At 34.5% G+C, this 20,418-nt stretch overlaps 1 protein-coding gene across 1 annotated transcript; it reads right to left on the bottom strand.

Annotated features, from left to right (window-relative positions):
* Positions 1–428: 428 nt before the first annotated feature.
* On the bottom strand, positions 429–9,643 carry LOC142977392 (fork head domain-containing protein FD4-like). Its single transcript, XM_076121306.1, has 3 exons — positions 8,763–9,643; positions 2,507–2,695; positions 429–649 (listed from the first exon to the last, which is right to left on the bottom strand). The coding sequence occupies exon 1, from the start codon at positions 9,552–9,554 to the stop codon at positions 8,766–8,768; it is 789 nt and encodes a 262-aa protein (XP_075977421.1). The 5' UTR covers positions 9,555–9,643; the 3' UTR covers positions 429–649; positions 2,507–2,695; positions 8,763–8,765.
* Positions 9,644–20,418: the final 10,775 nt, after the last annotated feature.

Consider the following 20,418-nt stretch of genomic DNA (forward strand, 5'->3'; position numbering starts at 1 on the left):
TTGTTGTAGTCGGGGTCTGAAGACAATAAATACCCTAGTTAGCCTCTAATTTAACCTTTAGTTTTCATTAACCTTATTATATTTTCACCCATTTATTCCCAGTATATTTTAACTCTACTTCTTCTTCTTATCGTATGGTTAGTGGTCAACCTAGTGTTAAAGTTGTTCAAGCCGCCCGAAGGCCTTTGTCGTGGCTTAACAACTGTTATCTTAATTGACAGCAACTGGGACCTACTATTTACGTGCCCTCCAAAGCACGGAGACGCACAGTTCAAATACCACTAAGCGGTCACCCATCTATGGAAGGATCGCGCCAAGGTTTGCTTAACCCACAGATCGTTTACCGATCGGTGAGTGCAACTGGCTATGGATCTCTTAATTATAATTGGTAGAAATACATTTCAAAATAAAACAACAACAAAAACAGTTAACACAGTTTTTTTCTATATTTCCTTTCACTAACATCTATAGCAATAAATTATAAGTTATTCTATAATATATAGTAGCATTTAAATATGTACATATTTACAGAGTCCACACCTAGCCTAGATATCACAGTTTACATTAACAACTACATAGCGAATGTAACGAGGGAACCGTTCTTATTGACTTCGTATCAAAACTTCTGTGTTCTTACATGCCGTATTACCTGAAATAAAATAAAAAAATTACTTAATTTTGTATAAAACCTCACATAAGACATTGTATGTAGTAAATTGTAGTATTTTACTAGTATTCAGTTGTCATGAAAATTCATGAAATAGAAATTGTTGTTTAAATATTATTTATTAGCTTTCCTAGAGTTATAAACGAGCTTAGTGCAGCTATAAGTACGGTCAGCGTTAACAAAGCTTAGAAAACATATTTAAGAATTAAAACAGTGAATTTATATGTGTATGTTAAAAATTAATTGATTAAAAGAAATTTTACGTACGCTGTGTGTTTATTAACCAATAGCAATATTGAACTAATATTTCCAAAAAGTACGAATGGGAGTCTGACAATATAGTTTGTATACCTATTAAAAGCCGACATCAGAATATATCTTTTGGTTTAATATTTTTATGATAAGTGTATATACCTATACTGTAATATTATATACCCACCACGAACAGTTAATATATTCGGAATAGTGTAAGCTCTAATTTATTCAAAGTATTTGAACCAAGTATAAGTGAGACCACTCCCTTATCATATTATACTATTTCAGTGTTTCAGTGCAGTTAAATCCACAACGTTTTTGGAGTACTTATATAAACGTAAGAAACCTTTGAAATAGGATAATAATGTGACTTTAGAATGATGTTAGCTGTCAATCGAATATTTATTTGTAGTATAATATACTCGTATGTACTTAGTATATCATATTTTCAAAACCTCTTTATTGCGAAATTTAATCAAGTACGTGTAATAAATCAAGCAGAATTCAATGAAATTAAATCAATGTTAAAGGTCTTCGATGGGATAATACGCAAGCTTCAGAATAGATAGGGTCTGGTAGGATTGCATATGATCAGCGATTTTTTAAGCTGGCTGTCCAGGATATTTTTATAACCCGTTTCACTCCCGCTGCTGTGCAAGGGTCTCCCCGAACGAGGGAAGGGTTAGGCCTTTACTCCACCACGCTGGCAAAGTGTGGGTTTGGGACTGACTGTACATCTTTGACCTTAGACAAATTCGATCCAATTTGCAAAACTTTGCATGCGATGTTTTTTAAAAGTGATATCGTTTGATCTTAACGTAAACTACCTAGTCTGAACATAAAAAGTGTTTAATTAATTAAATTCGGTAATTCAAACAAAACTGAACAACATGGTTTAATTACTTTATTATTTTTAGAAACTGTTATTAGTAAAATTGCAAGAATACATTATAGTGTACATAAATTGCAAAATTATACACCAAATACCGATTTATGAATAATACTGTCGTATTAACCACAACTGGCAGATCTAATAAAAGTCTTATATGTATTTGGATAAAGTTGATTTTCCTTTGAGCTATGTTTTTAATTGGATTTATGGCTTATTTACGTGTTGGACATTATTTGTATTAATTACGATTTATTTGAATTGCTAGTTGCCTTAAAAGGTGACTTTTGAAGCAAGTTGACAACTTGCAGATATTATAATAACAACATTGAGTGTTATTGACAAAGTTATATCTCAATTGATGGAAAACGTCTTGCTCTATCCCTGACTTATATAAAGTATAGTTTCTGATAGTGGCCCAGTCTTTACTTCAATCTAAAGACAAGTATCTTAAGTTATTAATTGAACTTTATTGCAAAATCAAAATATGGTTGATTGAAATATGTTAAGTTGCAGTTGAACACAAAGATAGTGCATTTCTCTTTGAATAAAATATGACAGAAATGGTGCTCAGATTTTGTAAATAATTAGAAAATATTTTAATTTAGCGAAACTTAATTAGCTTTACGTTCGTTTCATATTCAAATAATTCGTATCTAAAACTTTGAATAAATAAATATGTGTAAGTAACTCACCTATAAGTCTTCACTAGTCGCACAAGGCGTAACTCGAGCAGTCGTCGAACACACAATCCCCGCGGTCACTAATCTCTGCCATCACTAATCATCTAACTATTATACTCATATACTGCATACATGAACTGTCTCTAGACATTTCCTTACAACTAGTTCTACCATGAGATCTGTCTTTACACCGTGCTACACCTGTGGACAAACACAAAAAATGTACAGTCACTTTTTGCTTATTATAACCAAAAATTTTGATTATAAAATTAGAAATTTCTAATCTAACGGCATCTTACTTATAAATATGATGAATGAAGTATTAAAAAATGTTATTATCTGGGATTAATATCGAATTTAGGAGTCGCTTTCAGGCGCTTTGTATAGCGTTTAGCATTGTAAAACGTTTGTGCTTTGTGTTGCAGCGTCGCCGGCACGTTTCATTAAACGTTTTCACATTATTTGAAATGCGCAATGATGATCGCAGTGCGCCGGTGGTCAGTGTCATTATAAAATGACATGATCTTCTTGTGCCACTTAATATTAATATTATAATAGTTAATTTATGAGCTATCAAAATCTTTGAAATCGTCATTTTAGTTTCACATATTGTATTTGCGCATACTCGAATAAGGTCATAATACTTTATCGTCACAAGCATTTTATTTTTAGGCAGAGTACAAAAGATATTAAAGGTCATTTAATTAGGTTAAAATATTTTGTTAGGTTGCGCTTTTCATCCGAGCATGTGATTGTAGAAGGCATAATGTTTTGTTAAAAGTATAGTATAGTAAAGTTCGACTGAGTTTCTCTTTGTATATTCGCGCGTAAACATTTTAAGATAAGAAGTTAAAACAAGTTCACAATAATCTCACTCATTAATGCGAAAGTTTGCACGTTTAGATAAATAATAACTGTAAGATACTTATAACCGCCGTAAATACGTTTAGGCGGGCGAAGTCGCAGCAGAAGCTAATATGGCATATATATAACGATAGAAAATTGTTTGTTAGACGTTTTCGCTAAGATTAAAAGGCCAAGGTAAAGTGCCTAATAGAATTAATTCCAAAAATGTTTTACTAATGCAACGCGAATGTTTGCAGAAGGAAACTCCAGATGAATACCAGTTAATTACTAATTACTAATTAATCATCGTTCTAGTGTGATAAAATCGGTTGTAAATTGCCGATAGGAAATAGCCCTTCTGTAGCGCGATTTTTTATGCTCGATAGTATGTATTATAGATAACGATCGTTTGACATTTAGAAGTACATACATGAAAAAATAACTTACTAAAGGTAATCTATACCTATCATATAGCTGATAGTAAATCGCCCTTTTGTAAATTAATTAGTTTAGGATAACTAATTGAATTTTTATACGTATAGCATAACATCACGCCTGTTATTCCCGACGGTGTACGAAATATATCCATGTTCCGCTGTCTACAATTTTAGTCCCATCTCGAAGAAAGAGAGCCTGTTGTCATATACCTACTTACATAGGCACGTTAACTTTTAACAAAAATCTTATTGAAAATAGATAAAAACAATAGAACTCTGATCGACCTGGGTATCAAACCCGGGACCTCATGCTCAGCAAGCGTATTCGTACCGCGGCACAAAGGCAACAGCAGACCAATTGAAAACATTCCTCTTATAATTGTCCTGAAGCATCTAATCTAATAAAGATAGGTTCATAATCATAAACAATGCGCGCGTGACACTAGTCCACAATAAGATGTTATGACATGTCATTATACGAAGCAGTACACCGTGACACCATCAAGTTGACATATTGACATACTCGGACATACAATGTGACACGTGTAGACTGGTAGTAATGAAATCAAGCAGTACCTCGATTCTCTACTACTATCGACTACCGACAACCGGCTAGCTATCGACATTTGACATTTAGAATGTGCTGCCAAAATATTTCCTACGACGCCCGTCAGAGGCGCTGATCACATTTTCATACAAAATTTCTCGATGACAGTTTGGTTGTCGGTAGGCGATAGTAGTAGAGAATTGAGCTACGGTACTGTCGAGTATCGAAATTTTGACATTAAGAATGTACTGCCAAAATATTTCCTACGATACCCATCAGAGGCGCTGATCAGACTTCCATACAAAATTTCTCGATGACAGGTCGGTTGTCGGTAGTCGATAGTAGTAGAGAATCGAGCTACAGACTGCTAGTAAAGAAATCAAGCTTAATAGGGTAGTTTACTCGGTCAACAGAAAATTATTAAACTTGTACTAGCAAAAGATTCAAAATGCTCAAGCTATGTATTTTTTTCGTTATTAAGGTTGAAATATTTTTTTGACTGTAACATAAAAGTAGGCAGTAGTTTGATGTTAACGAAAATACGCCACAGTGACGTCACTATGTCGTATTTCTATACAAAATGTGAATTTTTCATAAAAAGTAGTTGATTTGACTGGTAGTTAAATACTGTATTGTGAACAGTAGTAGTTCAAATCAAGGGTGTGTAATGTAGGATGAGTTTATAAGTATACCTGTCTGATGAGGCTGACATGCGAAGGTCACAGATTTTCTTTATAAATGAGAGAATGAGAATAAGTATGTTGTAGTTTGTCATGCTGACCGAGTGCCACAAAAGGAATTGATATCAAAAGATTTACAAAGGGACGTAATTTTTTTTTGAGATTTAATTATTTTTTAATTATCATGAATTCTTATCAATACTCTTTATTAAAATATCTGAAGTTCAAGCTATTTTAACTCCTTTTAACGTTATATCGATAACGCTTTATGGCAGAACTTGTATTATACGAAAGACAGCCAACATGAAAGCCAAAATTGGTTATTAAACTTTAAACAATTAAATAATTATTTTTTTATTAAACAGTAGGGCAGTACATATAACAAAAAAACTTTTATGTTGCTGAAAGTTAAACTCACGTGACAACATAGCATTTAACGAATATTTACAAAAAATATTTTCTTTAAACAATATTTAGTTAACGAATCATCCTTGCCATATTTTTTTCTGCTTTTCTCGTCCTGTGGGCGTTCAGGCACCAATTATTTCTCAATTACCTAACTAGTGTCCTAGTTATCATGTACAAACCTATTTTAGGTGTAGAATTTATTCAGCCTGTAGGCACTGCATGTAATTTTTCCCAGCGATAATTTAATAAACTCCAGATCTTAAGAGAACCGGTCAAAATGTGCATAGTAATGTGATACTTATTTTCTATAAACGGGATAATTGATTGTACTAAAATAACATTGGTCGTAGATCTTGCTTAAGTTATGGTAGACATATTTCAGCATCCTTCTTTTTTTATTAAAAAAGCAATGCAAGCACCATAAATTGGTAGTTGAAACGTTTAATGGCTGATTTTAACGATTTCAATCAAATTCTTTTGATATCATTTCGCAAACATGTGCTTTATTGGATTAATTCAATTAAGTATTACTATTATGACTATGTGTTCAAGGTTTACGAGAAATTGTTTACAATAATGACATGATATTACATAAAATAATTAATTATACCAATAAACTATGGTCTGCGTAGATTTTGTACAATATATATTCAGAAATTAAAGACATTCTACAGGACTTGTCGATAATTATTAGATTGCAATCAATTACGTTAATATAGCCGCCATCTAGGATTCTGAATTCCATTTTTATGAAAAATACAGTATTTTTATGTATCAATCTAAGCAGTAGTATAAGTAAGAGAATATTTCTTTTCTTCATATAATATGTAAATATTATATGAAGAAAATTTTTCATTCCTATTTGGGAGCATGCATTTTAACAAGCCCAACAATTTTCTTTTCAGTTACAGAATATGGTAATGTGAATAATAATATCATTACAGGTTCCCATATAACTGCAAGATATTATTCAGAAATTTAAATTGTTGCAGTAGAAATATATAAGAACATTTGAAATCAGGAAGGTTGAGTGCATCGTATGAATTCGCAAAGATATAATTATTAGGTACATAGATACTAGATACATACTATGTGCGATTCGGTACTGATTGATTTAGATGAAACATAGATAATTTTGAAATAATAAAAATAATTTTTATTTTTAATTTGTAAGTGATATCAACTCAATGAAGTATTTTATTAAAATAAACTCGAAACTAACTAGATACTACTTTTACTACCCTGCATTAAAAATATAATAAGCGGTAAATATTTCCTTTTATTACGAATATTAAAGCATTGATGTTAATTTATCATACTTTCTTCAGATATTACAATTATTAGATACAATGGATTTCTGAAAGTGCACAATTTGTAAAAAAAAAATTGTAAGCTATAAATGTAATAAATTGCTATTTTAAAACCTATTTCTTATTGATTGATGTATTAAATTAATTCTTTGATTCATTCTTTGGGAGATAATTTAATCATTGGAGGTTGAGGGTCACAATGGCAGATGAGAATTAAAATATTATTGAAGGAGTAGGAAAATATTATTGAAAGCTTATAAGTATTACTGGCATCTGCTATTTTCTCGAGAAGAAATAGTTGTATTACAGAAATAGAATAGTCTTGCAAGAAGTGTTTGTCATATTAATTAAATAAGTAATCAATAGTTATAAGTATGCAAATAATGCACGGGAAACTTACGAAGTATATACGTATGTTTCAAAACTTGAAATAATGATATACAAAGCTTTTATATTTTCTGTTGTAAACATTTATTTGTGCAGTTTATAAACAAATTTAAAACGAATAGGAAATTGTTCATACGTTATATCACACGTGTAAGACATGCCTTTTTCCTGTGGGGATCGACAGAGGCCAAAGAATAATATAAATCTTGAGAATAGTAGGTATTTATAACTACAATTGTAATTTTATTAGCAGATTCTAAGCTATAACAAGAAATTCGTAATTTAAGAGCCTAGTTTAGTTAATAAATAATATCGATTTTATAAATATTGAAGTATCTTTAGTTCCTACGAAACTCAATTCAATTCATTCAAAATTAACAGGAGCACAAAGTTTGCGTCTTATAATTTAATTAGATACCTAGTACATATAATGATAGGTACTGCTAGGTACAGGTAGGAAACTGTATTCTTAATTATCGAACAATTTAATTAAGTGGAAGTGATAGATCTTATTAATTATACTTAGTAATTCGTTAAATATGAGAGTGTTTAGGGGAGGCATATAGGGGAATTGGCTTCTACTTGAAGAATACTTTGTTAGTTAACTAAAGTTCCACATAGAGAAAGATTCTATCGCCATCTATCGGAAAATGTTACGACTAACTCGAGTCATCGTTAGAAAAGTGAGAAAATTATCCTAAACAATTACTTACACATAAAGCATAAACTTATGAATTGAACCTTTGTCTCTTAGTCACGACAATTAAGAGAGAAGCAATTATAAAATACAATCTTTATAATTCTGTGTAGTTTAATGTTGGTCTACCTTTTGATAATTTAATTGTATATCAAAGTAACTACTATTTCATTGTATTTTTTTAATGAAGTTATAGCTTTCAGCTAATATTGCCAATAGCATTATATACTACTGTGTTTTTTAAACGTATAGATTATGAATCAATACTGAATGTTCGGCCTTTTACATTAACCCTTTAATTGTAGATCTAAAACTACATTATGCTTAATAAGTTGTTTAGATAATTACTTTGTAGTGGTATTTTGTATTTTTATCATAAAATATAAGTATCCTCTGAAATTAACGTGAGTAAGTAACTTTGATGTAAGTTGCTTACATTAGTGCATAGTCAGCGATATTTTTGTAATATAAATCACGTCTTCTTATTTATGTTTATATAAATTACATAATATGTTATTATTTATATTAATACAGAAACAACCGGATCTGTGAAGTTGCGATCTTCTCATTAGTAACTGAATTATTCAATCAAGAATTTCGATATTTGGATTTTAGTTATTTATTGGTGTGTACAGTTAGTCTCTTTTGTTACGGACTTTTCCAATACTCTTTCAGAAATATGATAGTTCATTAATGAAGGTAACGTTATTGTCAGTTAAATCAGGCCCTGTTCTACGATATATACATATATTCAAGGGTATATATATGTTCGTGTTGTGTTATATGTATGTTCTATATCTCAACAGAAAACATATCAGTAGCGTCTTATTAGCTGACATTTCTATTGAAAGTTGAGACACTGTATCTCTCAGCTCAAAGCATTCGTGATTATTATTAATATTTCGCATGTTTTATAATATTAGTTAAAGCTTTAATACAAATAGTCTATGACTTACCATTCATGAATTAAGCGTATAATGTGAAAATTGACTCGTGTCCCGCCACGTCCATAAGGGAGGTAAGCAGGACTGCTGGAGGCCGGCGAGCAGCTCCGCGTGGTACCGCTGTGCCGCCAGCAGGTACGGTGGCGGTAGTGGCAGCGGACAGTGCGGCAGCTGCGGCGGCAGCGGCGGAGGCGGCGACGGGGACGAGCGTCGCGGCTCCGGCTCCAACAAAGCGTCTATGGTAAACGCCCGCCGCGGACGCGGACCCAGCGGCAACAGCGCCGCCGTATCAGGCGCTTCTGTTGGCTCAGGACTAGGCCTCGAAACAAACGTCGACGACGGGTTGTACATACTCCCATTTGGCATTGTCGCCGGTGGCGGAGGTGCACCAGCTTGCCGTGCAAGGAACGCTCTATTGAAGCTGGCCAACGCCGCCAATTCTGCATTTAAACTGTCCTTCTCTCCTTTGTGCAACTTGAATCTCTTGCGTCTCCTGAGCAGCGAGCCGTTCTCGAACATGTCGAAGGCCTGCGGGTGCAGCGTCCAGTAGGCGCCCTTGCCGGGCCGGTCCGGGCGGCGCGGCACCTTCACGAAGCAGTCGTTGAAGGAGAGGTTGTGCCGCAGCGAGTTCTGCCAGCGCTGCGTGTTGCGCCGGTAGTACGGGAAGCGGTCCGTGATGAACCGGTAGATCTCCGACAGCGGCAGCATGCGCTCCGGCGAGCTCCAGATCGCCATCGCCGTTAGGGCTATGTAAGAAAATGGTGGTTTCTGATCACCGTAGGACTCACGTGTAGGCCGAGGCATGGTTTCGCACAATACTGTAGTGTAATGAGAAGTTTGTCACCTCGGCGGTGAGCAGCGTGAGACAACACGTCTCTCGCAGCGGAGTGGAAGATAAGGACTGGGTGAGTGAGCGAGACTGCGTGCGCGAGGCGGGAGTGGCCGCGCGCTGCGGCGCCGCCCTGTGCACTCTGCGCCAATCGCGAGCCGAACACTTTGTTTGTTGTTTTTGTCGGCTCCGGACCCGTTACAGAGGAATTTAAATTGTTATCACGTTTACATTATACAAAATTTATTCGACACCGACAACAGCTTGAGCTTGTTTCGAAATTGCAATGATTAAAGTAGTAGATACTTATTGATGGTGCGGGGGAGAAAGAGAAAGATTCGGTGATCTTTACCGCCGCCGCGGTGAAACCACACATAGTTTTGTTAAATAGATTTTGTTACGACATGACATATTTTAATCTAAGTTAAGATTTAGGTAATAATAATATTCAAAACATAATACCACCTACGTATAACTAAGATAAGGGAATACAAATTAACGACCTTTAGGATTCACATTTGTAATTAATCTAATTATTTTCTTATTAGTTGATCCAGACTAGAGCATCAACATAAGTTCTAATCAGGGTATAAGTCTAGCTAATATGAGTGTTATGTGCGCCTGCCTAGTTAGGCGAGATGTGTAAGTAACCCGCCGCGTGCCTGCGCCGGAGTGCAGTCATTATCTAGCCGAGTGCGCCGGCGCAGAGCTTTGTACACTTTGCGCGTAAGCCTTCGATACTCCACCATCCATATAGATGTTTTACTTCAGTGTTTCAATCTTGCAATTTGTTACTTGCTTTAAAAATGCTAATATGATATTTTTGCAGCTTTTGGTTAATGTCTTTAAAATCAATTTGTACAAAAATATTATTCAGACATTTTTTGTATTTAAATAACCGGAACTAGGTAAAAAATAAATAAGATAATCTCATTGTTTAAAGTTTTTAAAACTATTTCAACAAAAATCATTGAAAAGGCGTTTCTATTCTAATGGTTTTTTGGGTATTTTGTATTGAAATACGACATAATGATATATGATTCATGTTCAAAAATTGTCTCACACAATCTTTTAAGAAACAAAACAGCATCAAAATAAGTTTTCCATTAAACAATCTGTTTCCTCCAGTGGATGGAGGTGTACGCTAGCTACGATCTCATCGCTCGGAGCGCGTACGCAGGTAAAACACCGGGGCTCGAACCTCGTAGCTACGGGCACTACGCTGCCTGCTGACGTGTTGCTTGTATAAATTAACCGTGCACTACACTTAGCCGCATTGTCGTGTCAACGAGCTAACTTACTGCTACCTCTGCCGATGTACCGTTCTAGCCTTGTATTGCTGTCTTTGTACAATCAAGTCATTTGCGGAAGTTTACGTCTTGCAGATTTCGATAGCTTCGCGTAGTAGTAGTATACTTGTGGGAGGTAAACTAGATCTATTTTCTTAGCGGTAATCATTCCTTATTCAATATCATATGCAGTGTCTATATTTCATGCATATATTGTCTATTGATTCACTCTATTATTTGAAATTTATATGACTTCACAAAATATGATATTTGTACTGAATTGTTATTCGCTTTACCTATTCTAAGTTATCACATTCCCGGTGGGTCGTGCATGAAATTGTCAACCTAAAGCAGAGGATCAATCACCACTATGTATTATCGAGAAACGAATAGCTATCAACTTAGGTACCAAAATCTTCAATATCAGAGCTCATTGCGTATTCTGCAAGTCGTTTAAACTTGTAAATCGATAGCAACTTGCTAAGGAAATCGCGTTACATCTTATCTGCCCTTGAATTGCAAGAAACACTTATGAGAAACACCCCTAAGTTAGCTGTCTAATCAAACGCTTCATACGCAGTTACCGGCAACATAGTTGCAAAGTAATAACAGTTGCAAATAACAAATTGAGTCATCTTTATGCTAATTACACAGTTCACTTACAGTATTTAACGAGTATTTGCAATACACGCATTGCGGACTCAATAAAATCGAACATTATACTTAATGAAGTTCAAGATGTACCGCTCAATGATAATGCATAAAATCCCTAGTAGTTATCGATGTTATAACTTGTGAACATTTATTGCTAATTTTCTCGTAAATTATTATATCTACTTTGGCGGTGTTTGTATTGGCCGTAGATGATAATTGCAAGGACAGAAACTACTTAAATGCATGTCCAATAGTCTATTACTATAGGCAGCCTTGCACCTTGAAGTATTATTGTTTACGTAGGGACTTAAAACAGAGGAATAAAACGTCCAAAACGTACTTCTCTACAGTCGGCACTATCGAGTACCAAGAGTTTGATATTTGAATTACACTGCAAAAATAGTTTCTTTACGTAAATTTCTCATTGGCTAGCAGGAAGTCAATAGTCGACAAGGATAGAGAATCAGTCAACACACAGTCGAACTTAGCGTTACCTATAAAGAATCCCACGAATAAAAATCGTCATGTGTTACATAGACGTTACCGAGAGTTCAGTACCAAATGCTCTTACTTATTTACACGCATTTTTTTATATCAGTGGCATTGGATATATCACAGGCATACAATCTGTAATAGGCGAGCTGTTGTGACTACCGCCTATCAAGTTTTCATTTATGTCCCTTACACTTCAATTTTAACATTGTTGCACAAAAATGGTAAAACTGATTGAAAGCGTTTTTGCTTTTATTTCCAACGTAATCTTGTCCCTGGAATCACGTCATTTGTAAGTAAGGCACGGGCTTTTATCTCGCCGCCGATAGATGTAATAGGGGCGGACATGGCCGTATCGATCTGCAGGCTAACCACGTCTCGCCAAATTGTCGGCGTCTGCGCAAATAGCTCCATTAAATTCAATCGGTCGCGCTACAGGACGACAGAAGCGTCACTTAGCCATCTCCTATATAATTTAGCGGTATTAACGTAGCACATGAGGTACAGCACCACAACACGAATGTTGGTGCTTTGTATTCCTAATAAGTCCCGAGTGCAGGGGAGCGGCTCGAGTCGTGATCGACCAAGCAGCTTTAGCGTGTAATGAAATAAAAATGACCACTTTGAGAATAACAACTTAAAAGCTGAAAGTCCATGTCCATAGAAGCAATCAATGTTAAAGATTTCAAAGGAGCAACAAAATTTGGATTATATACTTCCATTTTTTTTATCCTTAAGCGATATGACATATAGGAACTGTTACTGATGTCCATCTAAATCAGCACTAGAATCATACAGATTCACTATTGATGTGAAATTATCAAAGAAAATGATGTGTTTTTTTATAGTCCTATGTGTTTTCCTATTTTTCTCATCCCTTGAGTTAGCATTAAATGATTTTCTTTTGAATAAAGATTTGACACGAAGACGTAACATTTGAATAAGAAACTTTGTTCGCAATGACTAGATGCAAGGCTAATACTATGCACAATACACATTCCCGCAATTGTAAATAAAAATTATGTTGAGGGTTTTTTCAAAACAGTCAGACAAAATAGGAGTTGATCGACGTATCAGTTAGGTTTGTGAATTTAGTAGCTATAACTAGGTAGTTAGTTACTTGGTGCTGTGACGTAAACATTTTTTGGTTTATAGATGTTTCGAGTATTTTCTAAAACTCGTGATGGTATCGATAAATTGACTTTTTTTCCAACTGCTCGAAATCAAATATTTCACAATTTGTAATAGTCAAAACGCTGTGTTATAAATCACGCAGTAAAACGTTTATAAAGGGTAAGTCATGGGGTTAGACACAATTGCAATATCATTGTGTTTACACTCCGTCACGGCTGACGAGATTATACACTATGACACGCATTACTACGACTAATTGTAAAATTAAATAGTTATTTTAAAATGTTTTACCCTTCATATGGAGCCCTTTTTGCGACAATACTTACTTACTGATGCTGTTTAGGATTCGAAACGTTGAAAGAGCTATCTTAAATAAAATAATATGTTTTTCATATATCTTTTAATTTTTTTGGTGGGTAATGTTAGTCGAAATATTTGATAATTTTCTTCAATCGGTTATTGTTGAGTATCGAGAGTTTGACATTGAGAATGTACTGTCAAAATTGTTTCTACGACGCCCGCTTGAGGCGCTGATACAATTTTCATACAAAATTATTCGACAGCTAGCCGGTTGTCGATTCTCGATAGTAGTAGAAAAACGAGCTACTGTTATATCATTTCACTAATATTATAAATATTAACTTTAAGAAAAGGAATATTTGAAAATAACACCCAAAAACGCTTAATTTCTTACCTAAAGACGTTTTCTTATTGATTTTGTTTTTGACGTTACACAAAAGATGTGAAGACAAAACCTACAAGTTCACACATGATCTGTTAAAGGCTTAATCTAAAATGGTTCGCCAAATTGGTTTTATTGACTCTAACCTCATAGCGAGACGAAACATCGTAATTTCGTTCCCAGGCTCTGAATAAAACAACTAAACAATTTAAATTCGTTCAGCAGTTTTGAGTGACATGCGTACAAACAAAGGAATAGGTACAGTCGAGTTCTATAATATGTGACCATGTTGATGAATCAAAAATATATAGGCAATGTTAAGCTTCATAAAAATCTAAACAGCTTTGCCTGGTAATAAAATGTTTATATTCTGCCACATCATAAATATGTAACTACTTACTACATAATATCAATAATGTTGCTACAGACAATGACTCAAAGTATTGTGTTTAGATTTTTATGAAACTTAACATTGCCTATATATATTTGATTCATCAACACGGTCACATATTATAGAACTCGACTGTACAAGCATTTTAGTCAAGTGTAGGTTTTAGGGGCAAAGCACATGGTTCCGTTCTAGAGGGCTAACCTATACGGATTTTTTTTTTGCCAAAATCCTGTAGACTGTATAAAGCAGACGATGCGTGGTGTCAGCAGCGAATATGGCCATATTGGCCTGTGTAACTGGCATGAGACGTCGAGTGAGCCAAGTTAAGAGCATGATTACACTTATAGTTCCTGAGTAGGTAATCATGTACTGATTTTAGATTATAGAATAGCAGCTACGGTATTTTGCGGGACTTAAGGAAATACATTGGGAAAATAAATAGTTTAATGTTTGTCTGGCATTTTCTTTTGTGTCATGTTAGGTCAATATTATATGATAAACTTCTTACACAAGGAGTCTTAACAATTATGCACAGTGCATAGATTGTTAAAGGAGTTGTTACTATTTTAAGAAAAAGAATTGTGGAACTCTAAACTATTTCCGTATTCATAAATGTTCGCTTACATCACCATCGCAGCTATTTTCCAATTTTTCGTCCATTTGTTACAAACACGTGTAAAATCTACAATCATGTAAAATTTCATTGTGTTCAAGGTAGTTATGTCTATAAAATAATGTTTCGTGTAATCTTTATTGTTTTTATTAGAACTAACAATTCACACGTGAAACCATAACGTTATAATATACAGGTACAATCACGGGCAAAAATCGAAATCAATTCATTTTGGTTCAATGTTAACACTTCGGATAGTCGTTACTGAAAGGGGGTAGAATCCTACGAGATGGGCTAATGAAAAACGCATGTTGTTGATATAATCTATACTAATCTATACTAATATTATAAAGTTGAAGAGTTTGTTTGTTTGTTTGTTTGTTTGAACGCGCTAATCTCAGGATCTACTGGTCCGATTTGAAAAATTATTTCAGTGTTAGATAGACTATTTATCGAGGAAGGTTATAGGCTAGGCTATATAACATCACGCTACGGCCATTAGGAGCGGAGTAGCAACAAAAGATGTTACAAAAACGGGAAAAATTATGACCCTGCATTCTCTCTTATGTGACGCAAGCGAAGTTGCGCGGGTCAGCTAGTCTATACTAATATTATAAAGCTGAAGAGTTTGTTTGTTTGTATGTTTGAACGCGCTAATCTCAGGAACTACTGGTCCGATTTGAAAAATTCTTTCAGTGTTAGATAGCTCATTTATCGAGGAAGGCTATAGGCTATATATCATCACGCTACGACTAATAGGAGCAGAGTGCCAGTAAAAAATGTTACAAAAACGGGGAAAATTATGACTCATTCTCTCTTATGTGACGCAAGAGAAGTTGCGCGGGTCAGCTAGTAATTGATATCAGAAAGTTACCAACAATCAACGATATAAACCTAACGTCAATTACTTAGGTAAAGAAGAAAACTAATAATAATATTAGTAATTACCAAGTCTTTTCTGAATTTCTAATCATACCATTAGGAGGAGGGAGCCCTTATTAACATGTGATTATAAGAATAAAGACAGAAGTGAGCATATTGGTTATACAGAGTAACAATACAATAAACAAAAAAAAAAGAGATATAATTTAACCCAAATGAGAAATTTGACAATGCCACGAATATGCATAAACATGTAAGTACTTTAAAAAATGTTATGTCCATAGCTTTCTATTATGTTTTAAAGTGGCACTATAATTATTGACGCTAACTTAATCGGATACTGATAAAAACCTCAAAATAACTGAAAACTATGCTATCTTTGACCCCTCACTGGTACTACAACGGACTATGAGTATAAGGAAATAAGAGTGTATTTGTGTTGTTGTTGTTGTGCAAACCCTTGGACACTAAAAATAAAGTCTTGCACAGTTGCTTGGTACCAAAGAAACTGGCTGCTTAAGAAATACTGTATCAATCTCAAATATTCAGGAAGATAAGAGAATGTTTTACAGTGCCATTGATAAAAAATATATGGAAAATGTAACTATATATTAATATTCTACATGTTCACTCTTGTCGGTACAATAATAAAAGTCTAGTATGTTCAATAAATAAGGTACCATTTTCACTGTAATAAATAACGACTTAAGTACAAAAACGCTTCATGATTTATTAAACAATTATGGAATAAAGCCGAACGCCCATTACCAGCTGAAATAAGTTAGCTTATAGTTGAACCAGTTTTTCAGTTATAATTGGCTTAGCCGGCATAGTTTGCGGTGCATTCACGTGTATGAAAAATATGCACAACTATTGAGCTGTACCTCGATTCTCTACCACTATCGACTACCGACAACTGGCTAGCTATCGAAATTTTGACATTTAGAATGTACTGCCAAAACGTTTCCTACGACGCCCGTCAGAGGCGCTGATCAGATTTTCATACAACATTTCTCGATGACAGGTCGGTTGTCGGTAGTCGATAGAAATAGAAAATTGAGCTACTGAACTAACTTATTTTAGGCGATGATCGTTCGGGTTTAAATAACTATCGGAGCTTAGAGGTAGCACTTTTTCAAGCCTCCTTATTCTCTATCATTATCGACTCTCAGCAACTAGCTAGTTATTAATATATTTTGTATAAAAATCTTGTCAGCGCCTCTAGCGAGCGCATTAGGAATTATTTTTGTAGCATGTTTAAAATGTTAAATTCTTGATACTTGATAGTAGCAACTGTAGAGAAACGAGCTAAAGTATTATCGAGTATCAAAGGTTTGACATTTAAAATGTACTGCTTAAAGGTTCCTACTGCGCCTAATAGAGCCGCTGATCAGATTTTCATGGAAAATTTCTCAATACCTACCCGGTGGTCAAATATCAATAGTGATAGGAAATCGCGTTGCTGAAGTCAATATAGAACGGCCTAATGCTGAAAGTTCACTCTTATAGGAGCGTTTAAATACTTCTTCTTTGTGGTTTTAACATGTTTTTGGCAGTGGGACAGGAAGAGATAAAAAACTTTTGAACACCATTATTTAATTAAAACTCTAAGTGACATTTCACTATTCGGTCGTATCTGGGGGCACGGAAGTGCCCCCGCAAGTCGAGCAAAAAAAAAGCGGCACGGCCGTAACATCCTTTTCTCGAAGCAATTCGGGCTATTTTTGACACCCCTATAATTTCGTTGTGGATAAAACAAGAAGCCTGGATTTTCAGCAACTAATCAATCATTGTATAAACACGGTATATTTAAAATTTCAGTCAATTTGAACCAGTAGTTTAAGAATGACAACTTGTTAAAATTTTGAATTTTGTCACTCACTGATTCACTGACTCACTGACTCACTGACTCACCGATCATCAAAAGTCTAAGGTACTTCTAGCAGACTAAGAAGCTTAAAATTTAGAATACAAATAGGGTTTAGTGTCTTAATCATGGGAAAAATTTAATATTTTCTAATTTCAGTCCAGTTTTCTAAATACACCAACTGCAACAATAACTTTGTTATCCCATATAAATGTATAAGATTACAAGGTTACATGTGCAGTTAATGAATTACTATTACTGTAGAAAATAAAAAAATAGGTGTAAATAGGTACCTACTATATGAGGCATAACGGGAGGGGGTATAGGGTGGGTAAGGGTGTTTAGCCCATGAAACTAAACAACATTCCCATAGGAAAATATGTTGAATTATGAAAAAAAAAACGTCTTTCCATACAAATTGGACTTATGTTCGCTCATCTACAAAAAGAAGTGAGATGCCATCAAAAACATTCTGTAAAAACCTCAAGTCTCGCCGTAAAAAGTTGTGAGATCTATTTAATACCAAGTCGATTAATCTATTTAGTCTCTACTTAAAGGACCTTCTGTCTTAAGTTACTACGTATGTTATTATCATGCCAGTTAAAAAAAAATACCTTTAAAACAAATAGATCGACTTGGTCATCGCAAGAAAACACAAATTCGCCATTAACATTTCAGGTGATACATACTCATGTGATACATACTAATAATCAAATCATGCGATGGCCAGGTCGGTCTATTTGTTTTAAAGGTATTTTTTTTAATTGGCATGATAATAACATACGTAGTAACTTAAGACAGAAGGTCCTTTAAGTAGAGACTAAATAGATTAATCGACTTGGTATTAAATAGATCTCACAACTTTTTACGGCGAGACTTGAGGTTTTTACAGAATGTTTTTGATGGCATCATATTGCCAAGTTAATAGAAATTATTAAGTATCCACTTATAATAGCGTATTTTTTTTCATGGAATAGCTGCTGACACGCGTTAAACACCCAATTATGTCCAGTTTCAATTGAAATTAAAAGTTTTATAAAATTACAAGAAACAATTGTAGGAATAAAAGCGTCATTATAAGTTATAGATGTTAAAAAGTTCAAAATGATTTTTTCAAACACTTTTTAATTGTTTCTTTCATATGTTTACGTTGAGTATCACATACATTCGCGGTTATTTTTGTTCGTGAAAGGCTTTTATAGTTTTATATTTATCGGTTTTTGATATACATATATTAATATCTGACTAAATGGTTGAATTATGAGTAGTAGTGTAGTAATAATCTGTATCATCCTTGGAAGAAAATCCTAGTTGTGAGGGTATTCAACATTTTTAAACGTAACAACTACGTAACGTATTAAATGAACAACGTAACATTATATTCATTATTACCTAGATAAAATGCAAATGTACGCGAGAGTACGCCTAATTTTAATATTATAGCGTGAGATATGAATATTCCAGAAAACACAATTTTAATATCTGGCTCATTAACATAAAAAGTTTGTAATTATGTGGTAGATAGCTGTCACCTGTTGCAATATCCCATGGAGTCAATCATAGCACTTCTCACAGCATCCGCGGCTAATCACGATCCTTTGTGAGCCGCCGCCTGGACACGAGAGAAAAAAATTAAACGCCTCCACCTTGTTATTAAGTGTGAATTCTACAAATTGTTCACAAATATTTGCGTCTACCTGGGCTTTTTACTAACATTTGTTACATTTGCCGTGACCGAATCAAGGACGTCATAAAAGCTCTATATGATTAAGCACGGTGAATTAACAATTGTGCGTATTCCTCATCGAGACTACATCGAGTTTTTTAAGCTTTTGTGTTCCAAGTAAGCGAGGTCTTAAAATGCTATTAAATTCAGGCTTTAGGTGAATATGAGTGTCAGATGCATCAATGTTTTATAGTATTGTTTCCTTGCATTACTCAATTAGAGCAAAAGGATTAATTATGTACAAGTAATTACAAGTTTTGTATAACATGTTTAACAGTCAAAGATAATTGGACTAAATCATTAGTCCTTTATTTGGTATTCTTGAATTGTAAGCATGTATCGTATCTAGAGGTATTAGTAATTTGTAATCTCGTAAAGAGACGAGGTGTGTGCTCGCGCTCGTCTGACTGTTTAGCAGGTTATTTTCTAATACTCGTATAACGTCCTTTTTATTGAGTGTAAATAATTGAGTTTGTATCAACGCCGCGCCGCCATCTGCTCGCTGGACTTTTAACACTCCTTTTCGGATTTCCCACTTAACTTTAATGTTCCCATAAAATTTTACGTATTCCGAGCCGACACTCAAAATTATTTCTTATTTACTTCGATCAAAACTGAGTTTCGCTCGCGAGCGCAAATTGTATATCACTCGGTTGGGATTTAAAGAAACTTTATTCTGGTAAGTATTTAGTGTAACACGACATTAGTCCTTAAACGCCCTGCCGCTTGGACACAATTTTATTTGGTTTGTTCGAGGTCGGATGAGTTGATGCGAGCCCTCGTGACTTCGGTTATTACAATATTTGTTGTTGAAGGTTATTTATTTGACTAGTTGTCAGGGCTTACGTCGTCGGCACCGAGTGTTGTCGAGACGGTGGCATTGATCTCGTTGCCACGCTATTGAAATTATAAATCTCACCGTATGATTCAGTTAACTTCTCGTCGGATCGGATTACGTGTTCTTAAATAAGGATTGGAAGTGTCTGTTTGTCTTGTCAGATTTGTGTGCACTTTTACTCGCACAATGCCGCCAATATTTTTGGTTTCGTGTATGTCGGTCTTAATCCGGTATTTAGTACCAAAGCTTAAGGTACTCCGAACATAGCGGT

The sequence above is a fragment of the Anticarsia gemmatalis genome, chromosome 1, assembly GCF_050436995.1.
Source record: "Anticarsia gemmatalis isolate Benzon Research Colony breed Stoneville strain chromosome 1, ilAntGemm2 primary, whole genome shotgun sequence".
Lineage (NCBI taxonomy): Eukaryota > Metazoa > Arthropoda > Insecta > Lepidoptera > Erebidae > Anticarsia > Anticarsia gemmatalis.

Bases quoted from the DNA above. Each gene is read 5' to 3' on its own strand.
- LOC142977392 (XM_076121306.1), bottom strand. From the start codon at position 9,554: ATGCCTCGGCCTACACGTGAGTCCTACGGTGATCAGAAACCACCATTT.